This window comes from Candida margitis (assembly GCF_024628925.1).
Source record: "Candida margitis strain CBS 14175 chromosome Unknown scaffold17, whole genome shotgun sequence".
Classification (NCBI taxonomy): domain Eukaryota; kingdom Fungi; phylum Ascomycota; class Pichiomycetes; order Serinales; family Debaryomycetaceae; genus Lodderomyces; species Lodderomyces margitis.
The window spans coordinates 49,811-67,596 of record NW_026261852.1 but is presented as its reverse complement, the minus strand read 5'-3'; the positions used below and the strand labels follow the sequence as shown (position 1 = coordinate 67,596).

Below are 17,786 nucleotides of genomic sequence, written 5' to 3'. Positions count from 1 at the left end.
TTCTTCAGTTGGCTCTAAGTAAAGCGATCTTTGAATGAGGCTGTAGCAATGTAGCATTTAAATTTGGCTTTTGTTTTTTCCTTTTACTTTTGGATTGACAGATCTATGTTTTGTGCAACCAAATGCCGAAGGAGAGAAAAACCATAGAAACACACAAAGACGCTTTTACATTTGCTATGTGTACTGTATAGAAGACAACGTAGCTTTGAGTAAAACAATAACAACATACGATTTCTAAAGGCGGTCTGTATTCGTCTAATCTGCAACGGAAGTCTACTTAGTCAAATCCGTTTGGTCATTTCTTCGGGCGAAGGTGCACCCTTCAAACTAGGGTGCATGTGCTCGCTAAACTACGCATCTTTCCACTTAAATAATATCTATAAGACGTAATATTAAACATGAGAGTAAATGAGTTGATCTGCCTCCATTTATGTTTGGGCCCCGTAACGTGTCGCTAAATGGCAAACATCATAACGGTATGCGTGAACCCAGGACATTGATCAGTAGTCCCACTAATGCTCTTTCCCAGGTATACTTAGCTCTGAGTTGGCCATTCCAACTTTTTATCCAATTCACCCGCTGATTACAACTCTGTATTCTCCAAAAAGAAGTAATTACCTGACAATTTTTGCTCCTTATCCATTTGCGAGTCCAACTTGTTGATTCTTGGCCTGTAGGAATTTGGATCTCTTCTGAAAGTAACGTTCAAGTTTTTCAAGAATTTGTTACAACCCGTCAACAACGATTCTGGGCTTCTTGCAAATGCGTGCCTCGAAGGCTGTCCGTCAAAGACAATGACTCTATCAGCTAAATATGTGGCCATGATGAAATCGTGCTCAACAATGAAGGCAGTCTTTTTGGCGTGCAAGATGAATCTTCTAATGACTTTGGAACAAATAATACGCTGTTCTGAATCTAAATATGCTGAAGGTTCGTCAATCAAATAAAGGTCTGCCGGTATACCTAATGCCAACACTATTGCTACTCTTTGCAACTCACCACCAGACAAAGTCTGCACCTCTTGGTCAATGATATCCTCAATTTTCAATGGCTTAACGACATCAGTTTGAAACTGCGGATGTAAGAAAGACGCCCTAATTTTTTTGAAAAACAATTGTCTCACCGTTCCTGTGAATTTTGGTGCAATCTTTTGTGGTTTCATTGAAACATTTAGTTTTGGAATTTCTTTTCCTCCGTCTGGAGCAATAGCACCTGCTAACAACTTACAGAAGGTAGTTTTACCAGTACCATTTTCTCCCATCATGACCAAGATTTCAGAATTGGTGAAATCTCCTGCCTCTACCTCCAACTTGAAATCACCTTGTGTCTTGGTCATACTTGGGTATTCTAACGAGTTTGTTTTGTCCAAGATTAAATCATCGGCGGCATCTGCTAATCTGAATTGCAAGGATTCGGTTCTGAATCTCATGTTCTCGGTGGGTATATGACCATCTAAAAAGATATTTATACCTTCCCTCACAGATGATGGTAACGTGACAACACCATATACAGATGGTGCTCCATAAAGAATACAGATGAAATCCGACAAGTAATCTAAAACCGATAAATCGTGCTCGACACAAATGATGTATGTCGTGGCAGATAAAAGTGATCTTATAATTTCGGCTGCTCTTAATCTTTGCTTGACATCCAAGTAAGACGATGGTTCGTCAAACATATATACATTAGCATCCTGGACGCAAGTGATACCCAAAGCAAATCTTTGTAGCTCACCACCTGATAAATTTTCAACGTCTCTTTCCAAAACATGCTTCAACTCCAATACTTTCAACACATAATCGAATGCTTCAGGTCTTTCATTCTTTGATTCTAAAATCGCACCAACTGCTTTAACCTTTGATTTGGCTAATGCACGAGGGATGTTGTCCACATATTGCGGCTTGATAATGGCTTTGATGTTATCCTCCAAAATTTTAGTAAAGTAGTTTTGCAATTCGGACCCTCTAAAATTTCTCAATATTTCTTCCCAGTCTGGTGGATCATCATATCTTCCCAAGTTAGGCTTTTGTTTACCGGCCAAAATCTTCAAGGCTGTGGATTTACCGATACCATTAGTACCCACCAAACCCAAGACTTGACCCGGCCTAGGTGTAGGTAACCTATGCAACTTGAATGAATTTGCAGAATACCTATGAGTCGTTTCAGCATCCAAATTGGTTGGCAAGTTGATGATTGTAATTGCGTCAAAAGGACACTTTTTCACACAAATACCACACCCAATACACAACGTTTCGGATATGAATGCAATCTTGGATGCAGGTGTAACTTCGATACACAACTTTCCAGTCTTGACCACAGGACAACTCTTTCTGCACTCTTGTTTACATTTTTTTGGCTTACACCTGTCGGTGGATATAATGGCAATTCTCTCGTTCTTTGAGCTTGTATCTCCCTTGTTGTTCTTGCCTTTACCCTTGGAACTCATTGTAATGGTGTTTGATCCTGTAGGATTTCTTTGCTTATGAAACGTCTCAAACTTTTCAAAGACATTAAAAAAAAAATTTTTTCTCTCTATTGTTTGTTGTTTTATTTTTATTAACTAACGCGAGAGATGTGCTAATTAGTTAAAAGAGACAGAGAGACGCAGCAGACAAAAAAAATAAAATTTTTTTTTCTTTTTCTTTGAGTTCAATGTGTGCGGCGTCATAGTGATTACTAAATGACCAAAATTCATTGGCTTATCTCTAGGTTTGGAAAATTCAAGCAAAACCAAATAGGCATACACTTCTAGACTGAAGTGTAGGATCCATAAATACAGAATTTTTCCCACCTTGTAAAAATCAAATTGTATCTTAGTTATAATACAACTTTTCTGTTTTCTTGAAAATTAGCATTCATTTGACGGGAAATTTCGAAGAAAATAAGCAAATTTTTTGTGTATAAACGTTCTAACGACCAGATACAAATATTATTACACGTAGATAGTGAAGTACCCATTTTAGACTCCAAACTTGCTTCGAGGTGACTGCTGCTCCTTTCTTGATGTAATATTAAGTGTATGCCGGGTAACCTTTACTGTCGTGCGCCACGATACAATTATTTTATTTTTTATTTTTTATTTTCTATTTTTCCTTTGTTGAGAATTTCTTTACTTCTCGCCCTCAACGAAATTTCCCTAATTTTTTTGTCATCTTTATATACTACTTCTTTTCTCAACCTAATTTCATAGTAATCTTGTGTATGTATGTGACTTATTGACTTTGATATCTGTCAAGAGTTCCAAAAGCTGAACTGCTATACCAAGAAGACGACTTTGACTTTGAGTGCCGACTGATTACATGTTCCAAAGGGTTGTTGAAGGTGCTGAGCCGCTTTGTTATTACTTGAAGTGCACTGAGGGATAGTCTAGATTGAGCTGTATTGCTGGTTTGGCTTGAGTTGGAAATATCTTTATTTTTAAACAAGTTGTATTTGCCGACAGCGTTCATTTATCCCTCATTTGCTCATTCGTCACTACAAAGAGGTCTTAGTATACTAACTGCTGCTGCCTAATGTTGTTGCTGAAATTACTGATTTAATGGTTGCAAAATTGATTATCACCGGATTAGAAGGTCCGCTAACATAGCTCCTTTGTTAGGAACTTGCAGAGTATTATCCAAATAGATACACTTTTTAACCGTTGACCGTCACCAATGCTAAAGATGTGTTGGCCCTATTTTGTGATGGCTGCAAAATATGATTCTGACGTCTACAGAATGGCCAACAAGGCTGGCGTTTCAAGTATAGCCCTCATTCACTATAAGCATCACCGAAGCCGTGTTTATATTGTCATAAATTTATCCTGAATGAAGTCATTGTCGATATAACTATTTCTTGCAATTTTCATATTCTCGATGTCGCCCTTTGCCGTAGAACCTAACCGTTCATAAGCTCAAATAGAAAACAACTGTCTCTAATTCTCCCTCCTCATAGTACAACGTGTGCGTTTTTTTTCCCTTTAGAAAATCTTGAAGGATTTATCGTCGTTGGTCAAACGATAATTTTTTCCAAATTTTCCTTTCAAACATATCAACCTCGAAATTCAAACCAACATCTAAGAGAACAACTTAGACGCTTAGATCAGTTTAAGATTAAAGTATCCGACCTTTCCCATCTTCCATTTAATACTTGATTCACCCTCGGGTTGGTTGTGCCTTTCAGTGTGATTTTTTGATCTACCAATTTTATCGAGGTACTTTCTGTATTCGATCACGGTTGCAAATTTTAACAAGGATACTCATCATAAGCAAGCTTTGATTTCAACGGTGGACATAATTCTTTTAGCAGCCCACAAGCTCATCAGTTTAGTTTAAATATTGGTCCAATTCAGGGCACAGTTGTTAGAAAAATAAAAAAACTTCCTAATGGTCAAATTGTTGGTGCCGGAGGAAGCTTCCCTCAACCCGGAACTCTACGGTTTAAGAAGGTCGCATCGAGAAAGGAAAGGGCCTTCGATCATAGAATCAGAATCAGATTCAGATGAAAATCCATCTACAAGAAAGAGAAAGAAAGTGATGGACGAATACGATGACGAACTAGAAGATGAGGACGATGAGGACGAGGACAAATTTGACGATGGAGATGACGATTTTATAGTGGAAAAGAAGAAAAGATCTTCTGGACCATCCTCGAGAAGGAAAAGCAAAAAGAAGAAGACTACCTCGCAATCTCCGAAAAGCCCACAAGAATTGAGGTTCTCCACAAGGAATAACAAACAAGTCAATTACACGATCGACGAGGACAATGACGAGGATTTGTTGGAGAGCGACTTTGACGAGGACGATGAAGAAAATGATTATTATTATTACCAACAAGCTATCGCCCCTGAGGATGAGCGAGGCATTGATCTTGTTATGGATCACAAGTTGAACACAGACAATCCGGAATTAACCAACGAACCCAAGTTGGATTACTTGTTTAAAATCAAATGGACTGATGCATCACATTTGCATAACACTTGGGAATCTTACAACGACTTAAAGGAGTTTAAAGGGTTCAGAAAAGTCGACAACTACATCAAACAGTTTATAATATACGACAACGAGGTGAGAAATGACCCTTTAACCACAAAGGAGGATATCGAAGCAATGGATATTGAAAGAGAACGAAGAAGAGATGAGCAGGAGGAGTATGTGCATGTTGAAAGGATCGTAGATAGTCAAAGAGTTCAAAATGATGGCGAGAGTAGGTTAGAATACTTTGTCAAGTGGAGAAGATTGTATTACGATGAGTGTTCGTGGGAAGATGCAGAAGAGATTGCAACGATTGCTCCGGAACAAGTTAGTAAATATCAACAACGATTGAACTCGAAAATACTTCCCAATTTCTCGGCAAACTACCCGTTGTCGCAAAGGCCAAGGTTTGAAAAGTTGGTGAAACAGCCAGTCTTTATTAAAAATGGGGAACTTCGTGACTTTCAGTTGACTGGGCTCAATTGGATGGCGTTCCTTTGGTCAAGAAATGAGAATGGAATTTTGGCAGACGAGATGGGGTTGGGTAAGACGGTTCAGACCGTAGCATTCTTATCTTGGTTAATTTATGCGAGACGACAAAATGGGCCCCATTTAGTTGTTGTGCCATTGTCAACTATACCCGCTTGGCAAGAGACTTTTGAACAGTGGTCTCCAGATATTAATTGTATCTATTACTTGGGAAATGGTGAAGCGAGAAAGACAATTAGGGATTATGAATGGTATACGACAAATGGAAAACCCAAATTCAACGTTTTGTTAACAACATACGAATATATTTTGAAAGATCGAGGAGAATTGGGGTCGATTAAGTGGCAATTTTTGGCAGTCGATGAGGCACATAGGTTGAAAAATGCCGATTCCTCGTTGTATGAATCTTTGAAAAGTTTTAGATGCGCCAATAGGCTTTTGATTACCGGTACTCCGCTTCAAAATAATTTGAAAGAACTTGCAGCGTTGTGTAATTTCTTGATGCCGGGAAAATTTGATATTGAGCAAGAGATTGATTTTGAAACCCCCGACGAAGAGCAAGAACTGTACATCAAGGATTTGCAACAGAAAATCAAGCCATTTATATTAAGGCGATTGAAGAAGGATGTAGAGACTTCCTTGCCTTCGAAAACCGAGAGAATTTTACGTGTTGAATTATCCGATATTCAAACTGATTATTATAAAAACATTATCACCAAAAATTACGCAGCTTTGAATGCAGGTAACAAAGGCTCGCAGATTTCTTTATTGAATGTCATGAGTGAATTGAAGAAAGCTTCCAATCATCCTTACTTATTCGATGGAGCTGAAGACCGGGTGCTTGCTCGCGCAGGATCTGCTACCAGAGAGAATATTTTGAAAGGTATGATTATGTCTTCGGGAAAGATGGTTTTATTTGAGCAGTTGTTGACAAGATTGAAAAAGGAAGGCCATCGAGTGCTTATTTTTTCTCAGATGGTGAGAATGTTGGACATTCTTGGTGATTACATGTCAATCAAAGGTTATCAATTCCAGAGATTGGATGGAGGTATTCCATCAGCTCAGAGAAGAATTTCAATTGACCATTTCAATGCTCCTGACTCAAAGGACTTTGCTTTCTTACTATCGACGAGAGCTGGTGGGCTAGGCATCAACTTGATGACGGCAGATACTGTGATTATATTCGACTCCGACTGGAACCCCCAAGCTGATTTACAAGCCATGGCCAGAGCCCATAGAATCGGGCAAAAAAACCATGTCCTGGTTTACCGTTTTGTTAGTAAGGATACGGTTGAAGAACAAATATTGGAAAGGGCCAGGAAGAAGATGATTTTAGAGTATGCCATCATTTCCTTAGGTATTACTGACCCCAATGCAAAGAAAAGTAGCAAGACTGAGCCTTCATCAAATGAGCTTTCACAGATTTTGAAGTTTGGTGCAAGTACGATGTTCAAAGACAATGACAACCAACAAAAACTTGAGAATTTGAATTTAGATGAAGTTTTGAATCACGCCGAAGATCATGTGACGACACCAGAATTAGGCGAGTCCAACTTGGGTTCAGAAGAATTCTTGAAACAATTTGAGGTGACTGATTTCAAGGCCGACATTGAATGGGATGACATCATCCCCCAAGATGAGCTCACGAAGTTGAAAGATGAAGAGAAGAAAAAGGCTGATGAAGAGTACTTACAACAGCAAATTGCCATGTATTCCAAACGGAAGGCTGCAGTACGGAAATTTGAAAATGGTTCTGTTGTGCCTAGTGACGTGGAAGACAGTGCAGACGAGCTGAAGTCTTCTAGAAGAAGAGTAGCAACAGACAATCAGTTATCAGAAAAGGAGATACGTGGAATCTATCGGTCGATATTGAGATGGGGAGACCTAACAGGAAAATGGGATCAATTGGTTGAAGAAGGAAGCATTAGTAACAAGAACCCAGTTTACATCAAACATGCATATAATGAGATTGTGAATACAGCAAAGAAGTTAGTAAAGGAAGAAGAGGCAAGAAGAGCACATGCACTTGCTGAGTTGGAGAAAAAAGCACAACAACAAAAAGAAGATCCAAAAAGTGTGGATCAAAATCAAACGGCCTTGTGGGTAGCCAAGAAAAAGGAGAAAAAAGCAGTACTTTTTGAATACCAAGGTGTCAAGAATATAAATGCCGAACTTGTCTTGAATAGGCCGGTCGACATGAAAGCTCTTGAAAAAATAATCCCTGATGGCAATCCGTTGGGTCTTCATTTGCCTAGGCATCCTAAAGCGGTGCAATCGTGGTCTTGCGAATGGACCGCGAGGGATGATGCGATGTTGTTGGCTGGGGTGCACAAGTTTGGATATGGATCTTGGATTCAAATCCGAGACGATCCTTTATTAGGACTCCAAAATAAGTTGTATTTGGAAACCCCATCAAGTGGCAAAGCCCCTTCAACTGGCGAGAACCCGAAAAAGGTTCCTGGTTCAGTTCATCTAGGTAGGCGGGTTGACTATCTTTTCACACTTTTACGCGATGATGCTGACTCAGCAGCCAACCCTGATCCAAGAAGGAAAACTAAACGAGCCGATAATAGCTCTAATAAACCCAAGAGGAATGTCAAGTCTGAAACACCAGATACCTTGCGTCCAGCTAAAGTTAAGAAACAGCATTCTCACAATTTGCAAAATGGTTCTCATCCGATAGTAAGGAAGCCATCTGGACATTCTGTGGTGAAGCACGAGAAGGGTGCTATTTCTAAACCATCGCCTAGCGCCCACAACAAGGAAGATACAGAGTATGAAAGTATGGATGAAGTAATGCAAAAAACGTGCAAAAGTGCGCTATATCCTGTTTTCAAGTCCCTCCATACGTTACAAAAGGGAAATAAAGGGCTAGATAAACACGAATGGGCCAAGGTACTACGTGACGAATTAATGAATGTCGGAAACCATATTGAGTCCGAGGCAAAGAAAACTAAATCTGGTGTCGATCCAGCTGCATTCAGAAAAAATCTTTGGTCCTATGCAGGAAGATACTGGCCGAGTAAAGTGCCCAGTGATAAGATTAGTGAAATGTATAAGAGACTAAAGTTGAAGACAAAAGAGTAGGGAGAGGCTAATGTGGAGTTAGTCAATAGTATTTGTTTAACTGTTATATAGAAAAGAAAGTAAAATGTTAGTATAATTATTTAAACACTGTTGTCTGACACTGTTATGCCTGTTGAGCTGAAGGTAGTGCAAAATGGTACAGATTCGTCTGAGGTTTCGGAATCAGAGAAAAAAAAAAATTTTTTTTCTTTTCTTCTTTCACAAAGTTGAAACACATCGCTCTTCCACCTGTCTTTCTTTGTACAATCTCGCAGACTGTTTTAAAGTAAAAGCGTAGCTTAATCATTCAGTTCTGATCTCATTGAAACTAGAACTTTCTCTTTACTATAAATAAATCACAACTAGAGATTCATCACATAATAAAGAAAACTGAGAACTTTTCCTTTTCCTTTTCTTTTTTTTTTTTCTTTTTATATTTTCCTTCACCTACTTATTTTATACACGAAAGGTTTTATTTTTTTTATTAGAGGATTCTTTTTTTGAAAGAAGGGAGAAAAAAAAAAAAAGAAAAAAAATTTGAAAAATTTGTTTTAAAAAAAGACCTATACACAATTCTTACAAACTCTTCAGTTTAAAATTCATACATCAATAATGTCAGCTGCTGAGACTAACCAACTTCAAGAGTCCTTGGAGAAATTGAACATCGACTCATCATCATCATCCACTGCTCCTGCCGAGAACAAACAAGCGGTTGAATCCGATGTTGCAGCTGAAGGTGCTCATGCTGAACCTTCTTCTGAAGAACAAGGTGAATTAGGTGGTGTTGCAGAAAACTCAGCTTCATTATATGTTGGTGAATTAAACCCATCAGTTAACGAAGCCACCCTTTTTGAGATTTTTTCTCCTATTGGCCAAGTTTCCTCTATTAGAGTTTGTCGTGATGCTGTTTCCAAAAAATCTTTAGGTTATGCTTACGTTAACTACCACAAATTCGAAGATGGTGAAAAAGCTATTGATGAATTGAACTATAGTCTTGTTGAAGGTAGACCATGCCGTATTATGTGGTCTCAAAGAGACCCATCTGCCAGAAGGTCTGGGGATGGAAACATCTTTATCAAGAATTTGCATCCAGCAATTGACAACAAGGCCTTGCACGATACTTTCTCGGCTTTCGGTAGAATTTTATCATGTAAGGTTGCCACTGATGATTTGGGACAATCTAAATGTTTTGGATTTGTTCATTACGAGACTGCTGAAGCTGCTGAAGCTGCCATCGAAAACGTCAATGGTATGTTGTTGAATGATCGTGAAGTATACGTTGGTAAGCATGTGTCAAAGAAGGACCGTGAATCCAAATTTGAAGAAATGAAGGCAAACTACACCAACATTTACGTAAAGAACATTGATTTGGGCTTTTCTGAAAAAGAGTTTGAAGACTTGTTTGCTCCATATGGTAAGATTACTTCCATTTACTTGGAAAAGGATCAAGACGGAAAGTCAAAAGGATTTGGTTTCGTCAACTATGAAGACCACAAGTCGGCTACCGAAGCTGTTGAAGCTTTAAATGATAAGGAAATCAACGGTCAAAAGATCTACGTTGGTAGGGCTCAAAAGAAGAGAGAAAGAACTGAAGAATTAAAGAAGCAATATGAAGCAATCAGATTGGAAAAATTATCCAAATACCAAGGTGTCAATTTGTTTATTAAGAACTTGGATGACCAGATCGATTCAGAGAAGTTGGAAGAAGAGTTCAAACCATTTGGAACTATCACCTCAGCTAAAGTTATGGTTGATGACGCTGGTAAATCTAAAGGATTTGGTTTTGTTTGTTTCAGTACCCCAGAAGAAGCAACTAAGGCAATCACTGAGATGAACCAAAGAATGATCAATGGTAAGCCATTGTACGTTGCATTGGCTCAACGTAAGGATGTCAGACGTTCGCAGTTGGAACAACAAATCCAAGCAAGAAACCAAATGAGAATGCAAAATGCTGCAGCTGCAGGTGGATTCCCAGGCCAATTCATGCCTCCAATGTACTATGGTCAACAAGGATTTTTCCCACCAGGTGGAAGAGGAAACGCTCCTTTCCCAGGTCCAAACCCCCAAATGATGATGAGAAGAGGAAACCAACCTTTCCCTGAACAATGGCCAAGACCAGGTCCAAATGGACAACCCGTTCCAGTCTATGGTATGCCACCTCAATTCCAAGATCAAAGACCTCAACAACAGCAACAGCAACAACAACAACAGCCAAGAGGTTATTACCCTGCTCAAGCTGGTGTTAAGGTTCCAGCTAAAGATTTAGCTGCCATTATCTCTAGTGTCCCACCAGAACAACAAAAGAGAATTTTGGGTGAAGAGTTGTACCCAAGAATTGTCTCCACTGGAAAGGCTCAGGAACCTGAGGCTGCTGGTAAGATTACTGGTATGATGTTGGGATTGGAAAACCAAGAGATTTTGGATTTGTTAGACGACGATGAGTTATTCAACAACCACTTCGAGGATGCTTTAACCGCATACGAAGAGTACAAAAAATCTGAAGCCGGTGCCGCTGCTGAAGAAGAGGCTTGAATGTGACGAAGAACTTTAATGAATAAGGCAATAGGCATTAGAAAAAGGGAACAAGGCAGAGCTTTCTTGTTTTCCCGTTTGTGTTGGTCTATCTTATTTCTGTTTTTTCCAAGCCCTATTCGTGTTAATAATTGAAGCTGAACTTTGTTGAAACTTACATGGACGTTGGACTACTTCCAATCCCATTTTACGTGTATACATATGTTTACTTTGTTGATAATTGTGTGAAAAGAAAAAAATTGGAAACTTTTTGTTAAACCTGTTGTGGGAGAATCTACGTTGTAGTACGAGAATGTTGTTTAGTTTACGTAGATTAGCATCTTCCTCTACTGTTGTTAGTGATCAGCTAGCTTTGTTACAAAGGCCTTCTCACCTCTAGCAAATTTTGTGTGTCTAATTCGATTGCTGCTTTAATGGACACAACAACACGGTGGGACAAAACGAGAATGAGAACAAAATTAAATAAATTACAACCGCAATCTATGGCAAATGAACTTTTTCTTATTTGTTGAATTCCGTGATATTTATAAATTTATCACAGACTTCAACCGACACCTCCGTTACATATCGTTATAAAAATTGGTACTATAGCACATCACTTTCAGTAACCTTTACTACCGATCTAGACATAGAAAATTACCCTGAAATGCCTGAGTTGAATCAATTGAAAGTATCTCCGGCCATCACTCGTACGGTATCTCCGAAAGATTTTGCAAATAATGACAAGGTAAAATTATCAGGCCGTATTCTAAATGTGCTGACAACTTTGCCTACTCAAATTGTCAGCAACTATGACTCCAAAGCCAAACGTTATTACTGGGACGTTGACATTGTACATGGTAGTCTGGCTTTGTTTTCATCGCAGAGCTTTTTACAACAGCACACGGATTGGGAAACCCATGTTATTGCTTGGACAGGAGAGTTGAAGAACAAAGTGAAGAACACAGTAAATGTTACTGCTGATAACTTGGAAGACGACCCGTTGTACCTCGACGACGAGGACAAGGAGGAGATCGAACAAAAGCTTCAAAAGGCCATAGGGTCGCAGAACATCCATCCCATCTGGTTGTTAAGACGTGATCAAGAAAGATGGAGAAAATATGCTGAAAATGTAATTTGGCCAGTGTTTCACTATTTCCAGGGAACTCCGTCTGATGGGAAAGACGAAATTCAAGAATGGCATGATTATGTAAAATTCAACGAGGCCTATGCCAACAAGATCAAGCAGATTTACAAACCAGGTGATGTCATTTGGATTCATGATTACTATTTGTTGTTGTTGCCGCAGTTATTGCGTATGGAATTTCCAGACGCTTACATCGGCCATTTCTTACATGTACCGTTCCCTTCATCTGAGTATTTTAGATGCCTCTCAAAGAGAAGTCAATTACTCGATGGTTTACTTGGCGCTGATAAAATTGGCTTCCAATCTGAATCGTTCCAAAGACATTTTGTATCCTGTTGTGCAAGAGTCTTGGGATGCGAGGTGACCAAAAATCAAATATTTGCTTATGGAACAACAATTTCGGTGGAGACATTACCGATAGGTATTGATACTTTGAAAATTGAACAGGATGCATTTTCTGAGTCTAGCAGCATCAATGAAAAAGTTGAAGCTATCCGGAATTTGTACAAAGGAAAGAAAATCATTGTTGGAAGAGACCGGTTGGATAAGGTTAGAGGCGTGGTGCAAAAACTTGAGGCTTTCCTGATGTTTTTAGAAATGTACCCCGAGTGGAGAGAAAAGGTTGTTTTAATCCAGGTTTCAACCCCAGGGTATAGTCACTCTGCCAATGTCGAACAAAAGGCAACAGAGTTGATAAATCAAATCAATTCGAGGTACGGGACTTTGAACCATACGCCGGTGTTGCACTACCAAATGAGAGTTCCCAAAGACGAGTACTTGGCTTTATTGCGTGTTGCAGATTTGTGTTTGATTACTTCTGTTAGAGATGGTATGAATACAACCGCTTTTGAATTTGTGATTTGTCAAAAGTACAATAATTCACCATTGATTTTGTCGGAATTCACAGGTACTGCGTCGGTATTAAACTCGGCCATTTTGGTTAACCCATGGGATTCTGTTGGTGTGTCAAAGACAATTAATGATGCGTTATCTTTCAGTAACGAAGAAAAGCAAGCTTTGGAGAGCACTCTTTACAAGAAGGTAGCTTCAAACACAATTCAAAACTGGACTTCGAAGTTTATCCGTGATATAATTGGCCATTCAGTGGTCACTCACTCAAATCATTACACTCCAGCTTTAAATCGACCACTTTTGTTGAGGAATTACAACCACTCCAAAAGAAGATTGTTTTTGTTTGATTACGATGGAACCTTGACTCCAATAGTGAAGGACCCTGCAGCTGCTATCCCCTCAGACAAATTGAACCGGGTGTTGGATATTTTGGCCTCGGACCCACATAATCAAATATGGATAATATCTGGAAGAGACCAAGCTTTTTTGGAAAAATGGATGGGCAAAAAGCACGTCGGATTGTCTGCTGAACACGGCTGCTTTATTAAAGATTTGGGATCGAAAACTTGGGTCAATTTAGCCGAAGCTTATGATATGTCGTGGCAACCCAAGGTGGAAAACGTATTCAAAAAGTATACAAAGCAAACACCTGGATCTAACATCGAAATTAAAAAGGTTGCATTGACTTGGCATTACAGAGGAGCCGACCCTGAATTAGGAGCTTACCAGGCTCAACAGTGCCTCCAAGAACTAAATGAAACTATAGCAAGTGAATATGATGTTGAGGTGATGTCAGGTAAGGCAAATATCGAGGTAAGGCCCAAGTTTTTAAACAAGGGCGAAATTGTCAAAAGGCTTGTCACCCATCCACATGGTAAGAAGCAATCGCTTGAAGAAGAATACAATGGCGATGTACCCCACGAAGAATTACCTGACTTTGTCTTGTGTTTAGGTGATGACTTGACTGATGAAGACATGTTCAAGTCATTGCACAAGATTGAGAACCAGTGGAAGTTGGACAATGCTCCAAAAAATGAGTTTGGAACTTATGGAGTCTTCCCGGTTGCTGTGGGACCAGCTTCGAAAAAGACAGTAGCTACCGCACACTTGACAGAACCAGCTCAAGTTCTCGAAACGTTGGGTTTGTTGGCGGGAACTGTATCCTTATTTGAGAGTGCTGGTTCTGTAGACTTGGACGACAGAGGGCATGTTGCCAATAGTGCTAGTTCAGTCAAGTCGAAAGATGCTATACTTCAAGCATCATTAAGGAGGAAGAGGAGCACTGAACTAAAAGGAGTATCTGCTGCCAAGTAGGCACCAACGGTGTAGATTTTTAGTTTTCATTTTCTTAAATAAAGAAAAAGACAATAGAATTGAGAAATCTTCTGCCACTCTGTTCCTTTGTAGCCATTGCAATGGTTGGATCTCGGCTACAAGTGTGACGTTGACGAAAAAAAAAAAAAAAAGCACACCGTTATTGCTCACGTAGCATAACACAGGTGTCTATAACTAATTCGATCACATCAGCCACCTATGTCTAGTGGAACCCCGTCAACAGGTCAGGTCCAAATTCAGACTTCGGCTCAAAAGTCTCCTGCTGCTATCAACGTGGCAAACTACTTGTTCCAGAATCCAATTTTGAAACAGAGGGTCGGTTTATTCGACAACAAAAATGATCTTGAGTTTTTCAGGTACAAGCGGTTTGAAAGGGCGCTTTTGAGCGATGATTACAAGACTAAGCAGCTGAATGCAAGGAATGGATTGCCACCTATTTCCAGTGTGGAGGATGTGCAAAAGGTGTTTGTGTTGTTGATTCAAAATCAAATGATAATACCGGTCAAGAAGTTACACTACGCCGAAGTCAAAGCAGTTAAAGGATGGAAACCAAGTCGTGAAAAGCCTACATTAAAGAGAGCAGAAAAGGCTGTGGTTGATCCTAACTTTTATTACGGATGGTTGTACACCAAACCTAACCCATACATTTTATTGTACAGTATATTAGCGGTTGCTGGTATTTTCACCGTCATCTTGTTCCCATTATGGCCTAATTTCATGAGGAGAGGAGTGTGGTATTTATCAATGGCTGCTTTGGGTTTGATTGGGTTGTTATTTGCCACTGCAATTGTGAGGTTTATCATATACGTGATTTCACTCGTAGCGCTCCCTAAGCCATTTTGGTTGTTCCCCAACTTGTTTGAGGACTGCGGTTTTTTTGAAAGTTTTGTGCCACTATATGGATGGGAAGAGCCTAAGAAGAAGAAGTCAAAGAAGTCAAAAAAGTCAAAAAAGTCTGCATTGGGTGACAATGCCGAGGGTGGCGAAAAAGTGGAACCTATTTTGACGAGTGGGGAGAAAAAAGCTAGTGGTGTTGAGGTGACAGAAAATGGGTCGAGTGGAGCTAAAAAGAACAAGAGAAAGGTTACATTGGAGAATGTGGCTGATGAGTAAGTATTTCCTTTGCCTTTGAATATAGATTGAGGAATTGATGAAAAAAAAAAAAGGATCAAAGCATTTTGTAGAGATATGGCTGCATTTACAAGTAGGTGGGCGTCTTATTTGCTTTTAGAATTGTCATATTCAAGTTGGTGTGACCTGAAGTACCTCTATCTACATTTTCCTCTGTTGCGAACTCCGAGGATGTAAAAGACGCGCTTAAAGAAAATTTGGAGCTAACCCGATAAACAGAATTCGAGCAACAAACAACTGCCTAGTCACTTGATGGACTACAACTACTGATTAATTACTAAGATGACCAAAATAAATAATATTTCATTCAACCCCGATTTCTCTTTGGTATCTATTGCCACCAGCACCGCAAACAAGATATTCAACTGTGAACCTTTTGGGGAGTTGTATTCATCTTCCGAAACCCAGCTTCGAAGGACATTGTCAAATTCAATAGATAGCTCTGATACTGCGTCAGACACTAATGCAGCAGCTGCTGCTGCTGGTTCTATCAGTGGAAATTGTCCCACGAAACTATTGAAGATGCTATTCTCTACAAGCTTGACTATCATTGTGCCCGAAGCTAACTATAACCGATATTTAAAGGTTTTCAATCTCAAGCAGAATCTAAAGATTGTCGATTTGGAATTTGAATCTAGTATAGTTGATGTGAAGTTGAACAGAAAGAGACTAATAGTTGCTTTGCAAAACGGGGAGCTCCATATCTATGATTTGAGTTGTATTAAGCTACTTTCGGTCTTGAGACTAAGTCCTAATGTTGACACCTTTGTAGGGGATTTGAGCATTGATGATAAATCGTGGTTGTGCATACCTGTGATTTCAATAATAGATGAGGACCTATTTGTCAAGCCACGAAGAGATAGTAATGTGTCTACTAGTTCAAAAGATTTGAATAACACTCAACAACCCCATCAGCACACCTGTCTTGGCGAGTACATTGAACTCACTCCAAAAGTAAAGCAAACCAATAGCGCTCTTACCAATTCAGATGTGACACTTCAAGATATACAAGATGACGGTGAAGGCTGGCTTATGATTTACGACGCAATGAATTTAGCACCTGTTTTAATCTTCAAAGCACATGACTCGGCAATTGGCCAGATTTCAATATCGCACAGGGGTAATAAAATTGCAACTGCATCAGTTAAAGGCACTATAGTGAGAGTATTTGAGCTTTCCATTGCCGAAGGGGGAAAAGTGTCCTTAAATCTGGTAAAAAATCTACGTCGTGGACATAATGTGGCCAAAATAAATTCGCTCTGTTTTAACAATAATGAGACAATCTTGGGCTGTGGATCGGAATCAAATACCATTCATTTCTTTAAACTCGTTCAAGAAGAGTCCTCTAACGAAACGGGAATCAATAATGATACATACGAAACTGATCATGGAAACAGTTTTAGTGATTATGACGATCAAAGCGACGGGGAAAACCATCGATCTTCGTCTGAGGATCTCAATGAAAGTCTCGCCAACTTGCTTGTTTCAAAGGCGCTAAATTCTTCATCTAATGAGCAAGAGGAACTGGGCAACAAGGCTAGAAAGTCGTGGTTTAGTAAAACTAAAAGCAAATTTATCCATAACCCATACACAACTTCATTTTTAAACAAGATTCCATACAGAGACTATCTTGATAATCTTATTTGGGAACCACCAAGACGGTCGTTTGCTTACATCAAATTGCCAGAACATGCTTGGTCGTCCAACAACAATAGCAATCATAATAAAGTAGCCATTGGATTCAATGGGGGTCTAATCCTAATAGGGTCTTATCAAACGGGGAAATTTTATCATTACCAATTACCGAAACAATATACGGGAAATTTTTCAGCCGTGAAGGCTAATGGAGAGGAAAAGGATAAGCGAGAGGAATGTCTCCTTGTAAGTCAATACGATTTGTTGCAGTCCTCCTAGTCTAGATAAAGCTATCAAGCCCATTCAGAGCTTTTCAGGGTGGCTGATGAGATTGATTTAGCAAATGTATCAAATGTATTACAATCACAATTTTAATTTTTTCTCTTCGATTAGCCTATAGTCCATCTTCATGCCAATAAAATGCCATATTCGTTATGAAGCCATGTAAAGGAAATCGTCACATCCTCTGATGACATGTTGCTACCAATTGATTTTTTTCTATTTCCACGGCTTCTTCTCCCTCTCTCCCCACTCTCCACACTTTTTGACAGAAACCTCTTTGCTTTGGCGCGTAAACTCTTTTCTTTTTTTCTTTTTTCTCCGTCTTTTTTTACTTACAACCCTCCCTCCTCTCTCTTCCTTCAACCCGCCTAAAAATCTATTGGCTA

The 17,786-nt window shown here is 39.3% G+C and overlaps 6 protein-coding genes across 6 annotated transcripts; 5 read left to right on the top strand and 1 right to left on the bottom strand. All coding sequences in view use genetic code 12, as the record gives it.

Annotated features, from left to right (window-relative positions):
- Positions 1 to 583: 583 nt before the first annotated feature.
- RLI1 (Fe-S cluster-binding ribosome biosynthesis protein) lies at positions 584 to 2,446 on the bottom strand (the record flags this gene model as incomplete). Its single annotated transcript, XM_051815926.1, has 1 exon — positions 584 to 2,446. The coding sequence occupies one exon, from the start codon at positions 2,444 to 2,446 to the stop codon at positions 584 to 586; it is 1,863 nt and encodes a 620-aa protein (XP_051670647.1).
- Positions 2,447 to 4,364: 1,918 nt separating this feature from the next.
- CANMA_003723 (chromatin-remodeling ATPase) lies at positions 4,365 to 8,528 on the top strand (the record flags this gene model as incomplete). The annotated part of the gene is made up of 1 exon (XM_051815925.1): positions 4,365 to 8,528. One exon carries the CDS (start codon positions 4,365 to 4,367, stop codon positions 8,526 to 8,528), a length of 4,164 nt encoding a protein of 1,387 aa, XP_051670646.1.
- Positions 8,529 to 9,119: 591 nt separating this feature from the next.
- Positions 9,120 to 11,039, top strand: CANMA_003722 (polyadenylate-binding protein; the record flags this gene model as incomplete). The annotated part of the gene is made up of 1 exon (XM_051815924.1): positions 9,120 to 11,039. The coding sequence occupies one exon, from the start codon at positions 9,120 to 9,122 to the stop codon at positions 11,037 to 11,039; it is 1,920 nt and encodes a 639-aa protein (XP_051670645.1).
- A 646-nt stretch (positions 11,040 to 11,685) lies between these two features.
- Positions 11,686 to 14,331, top strand: TPS2 (trehalose-phosphatase; the record flags this gene model as incomplete). Its single annotated transcript, XM_051815923.1, has 1 exon — positions 11,686 to 14,331. One exon carries the CDS (start codon positions 11,686 to 11,688, stop codon positions 14,329 to 14,331), a length of 2,646 nt encoding a protein of 881 aa, XP_051670644.1.
- Positions 14,332 to 14,550: 219 nt separating this feature from the next.
- On the top strand, positions 14,551 to 15,465 carry SEC62 (Sec63 complex subunit; the record flags this gene model as incomplete). The annotated part of the gene is made up of 1 exon (XM_051815922.1): positions 14,551 to 15,465. One exon carries the CDS (start codon positions 14,551 to 14,553, stop codon positions 15,463 to 15,465), a length of 915 nt encoding a protein of 304 aa, XP_051670643.1.
- A 300-nt stretch (positions 15,466 to 15,765) lies between these two features.
- CANMA_003719 (uncharacterized protein) lies at positions 15,766 to 17,397 on the top strand (the record flags this gene model as incomplete). Its single annotated transcript, XM_051815921.1, has 1 exon — positions 15,766 to 17,397. The coding sequence occupies one exon, from the start codon at positions 15,766 to 15,768 to the stop codon at positions 17,395 to 17,397; it is 1,632 nt and encodes a 543-aa protein (XP_051670642.1).
- Positions 17,398 to 17,786: the final 389 nt, after the last annotated feature.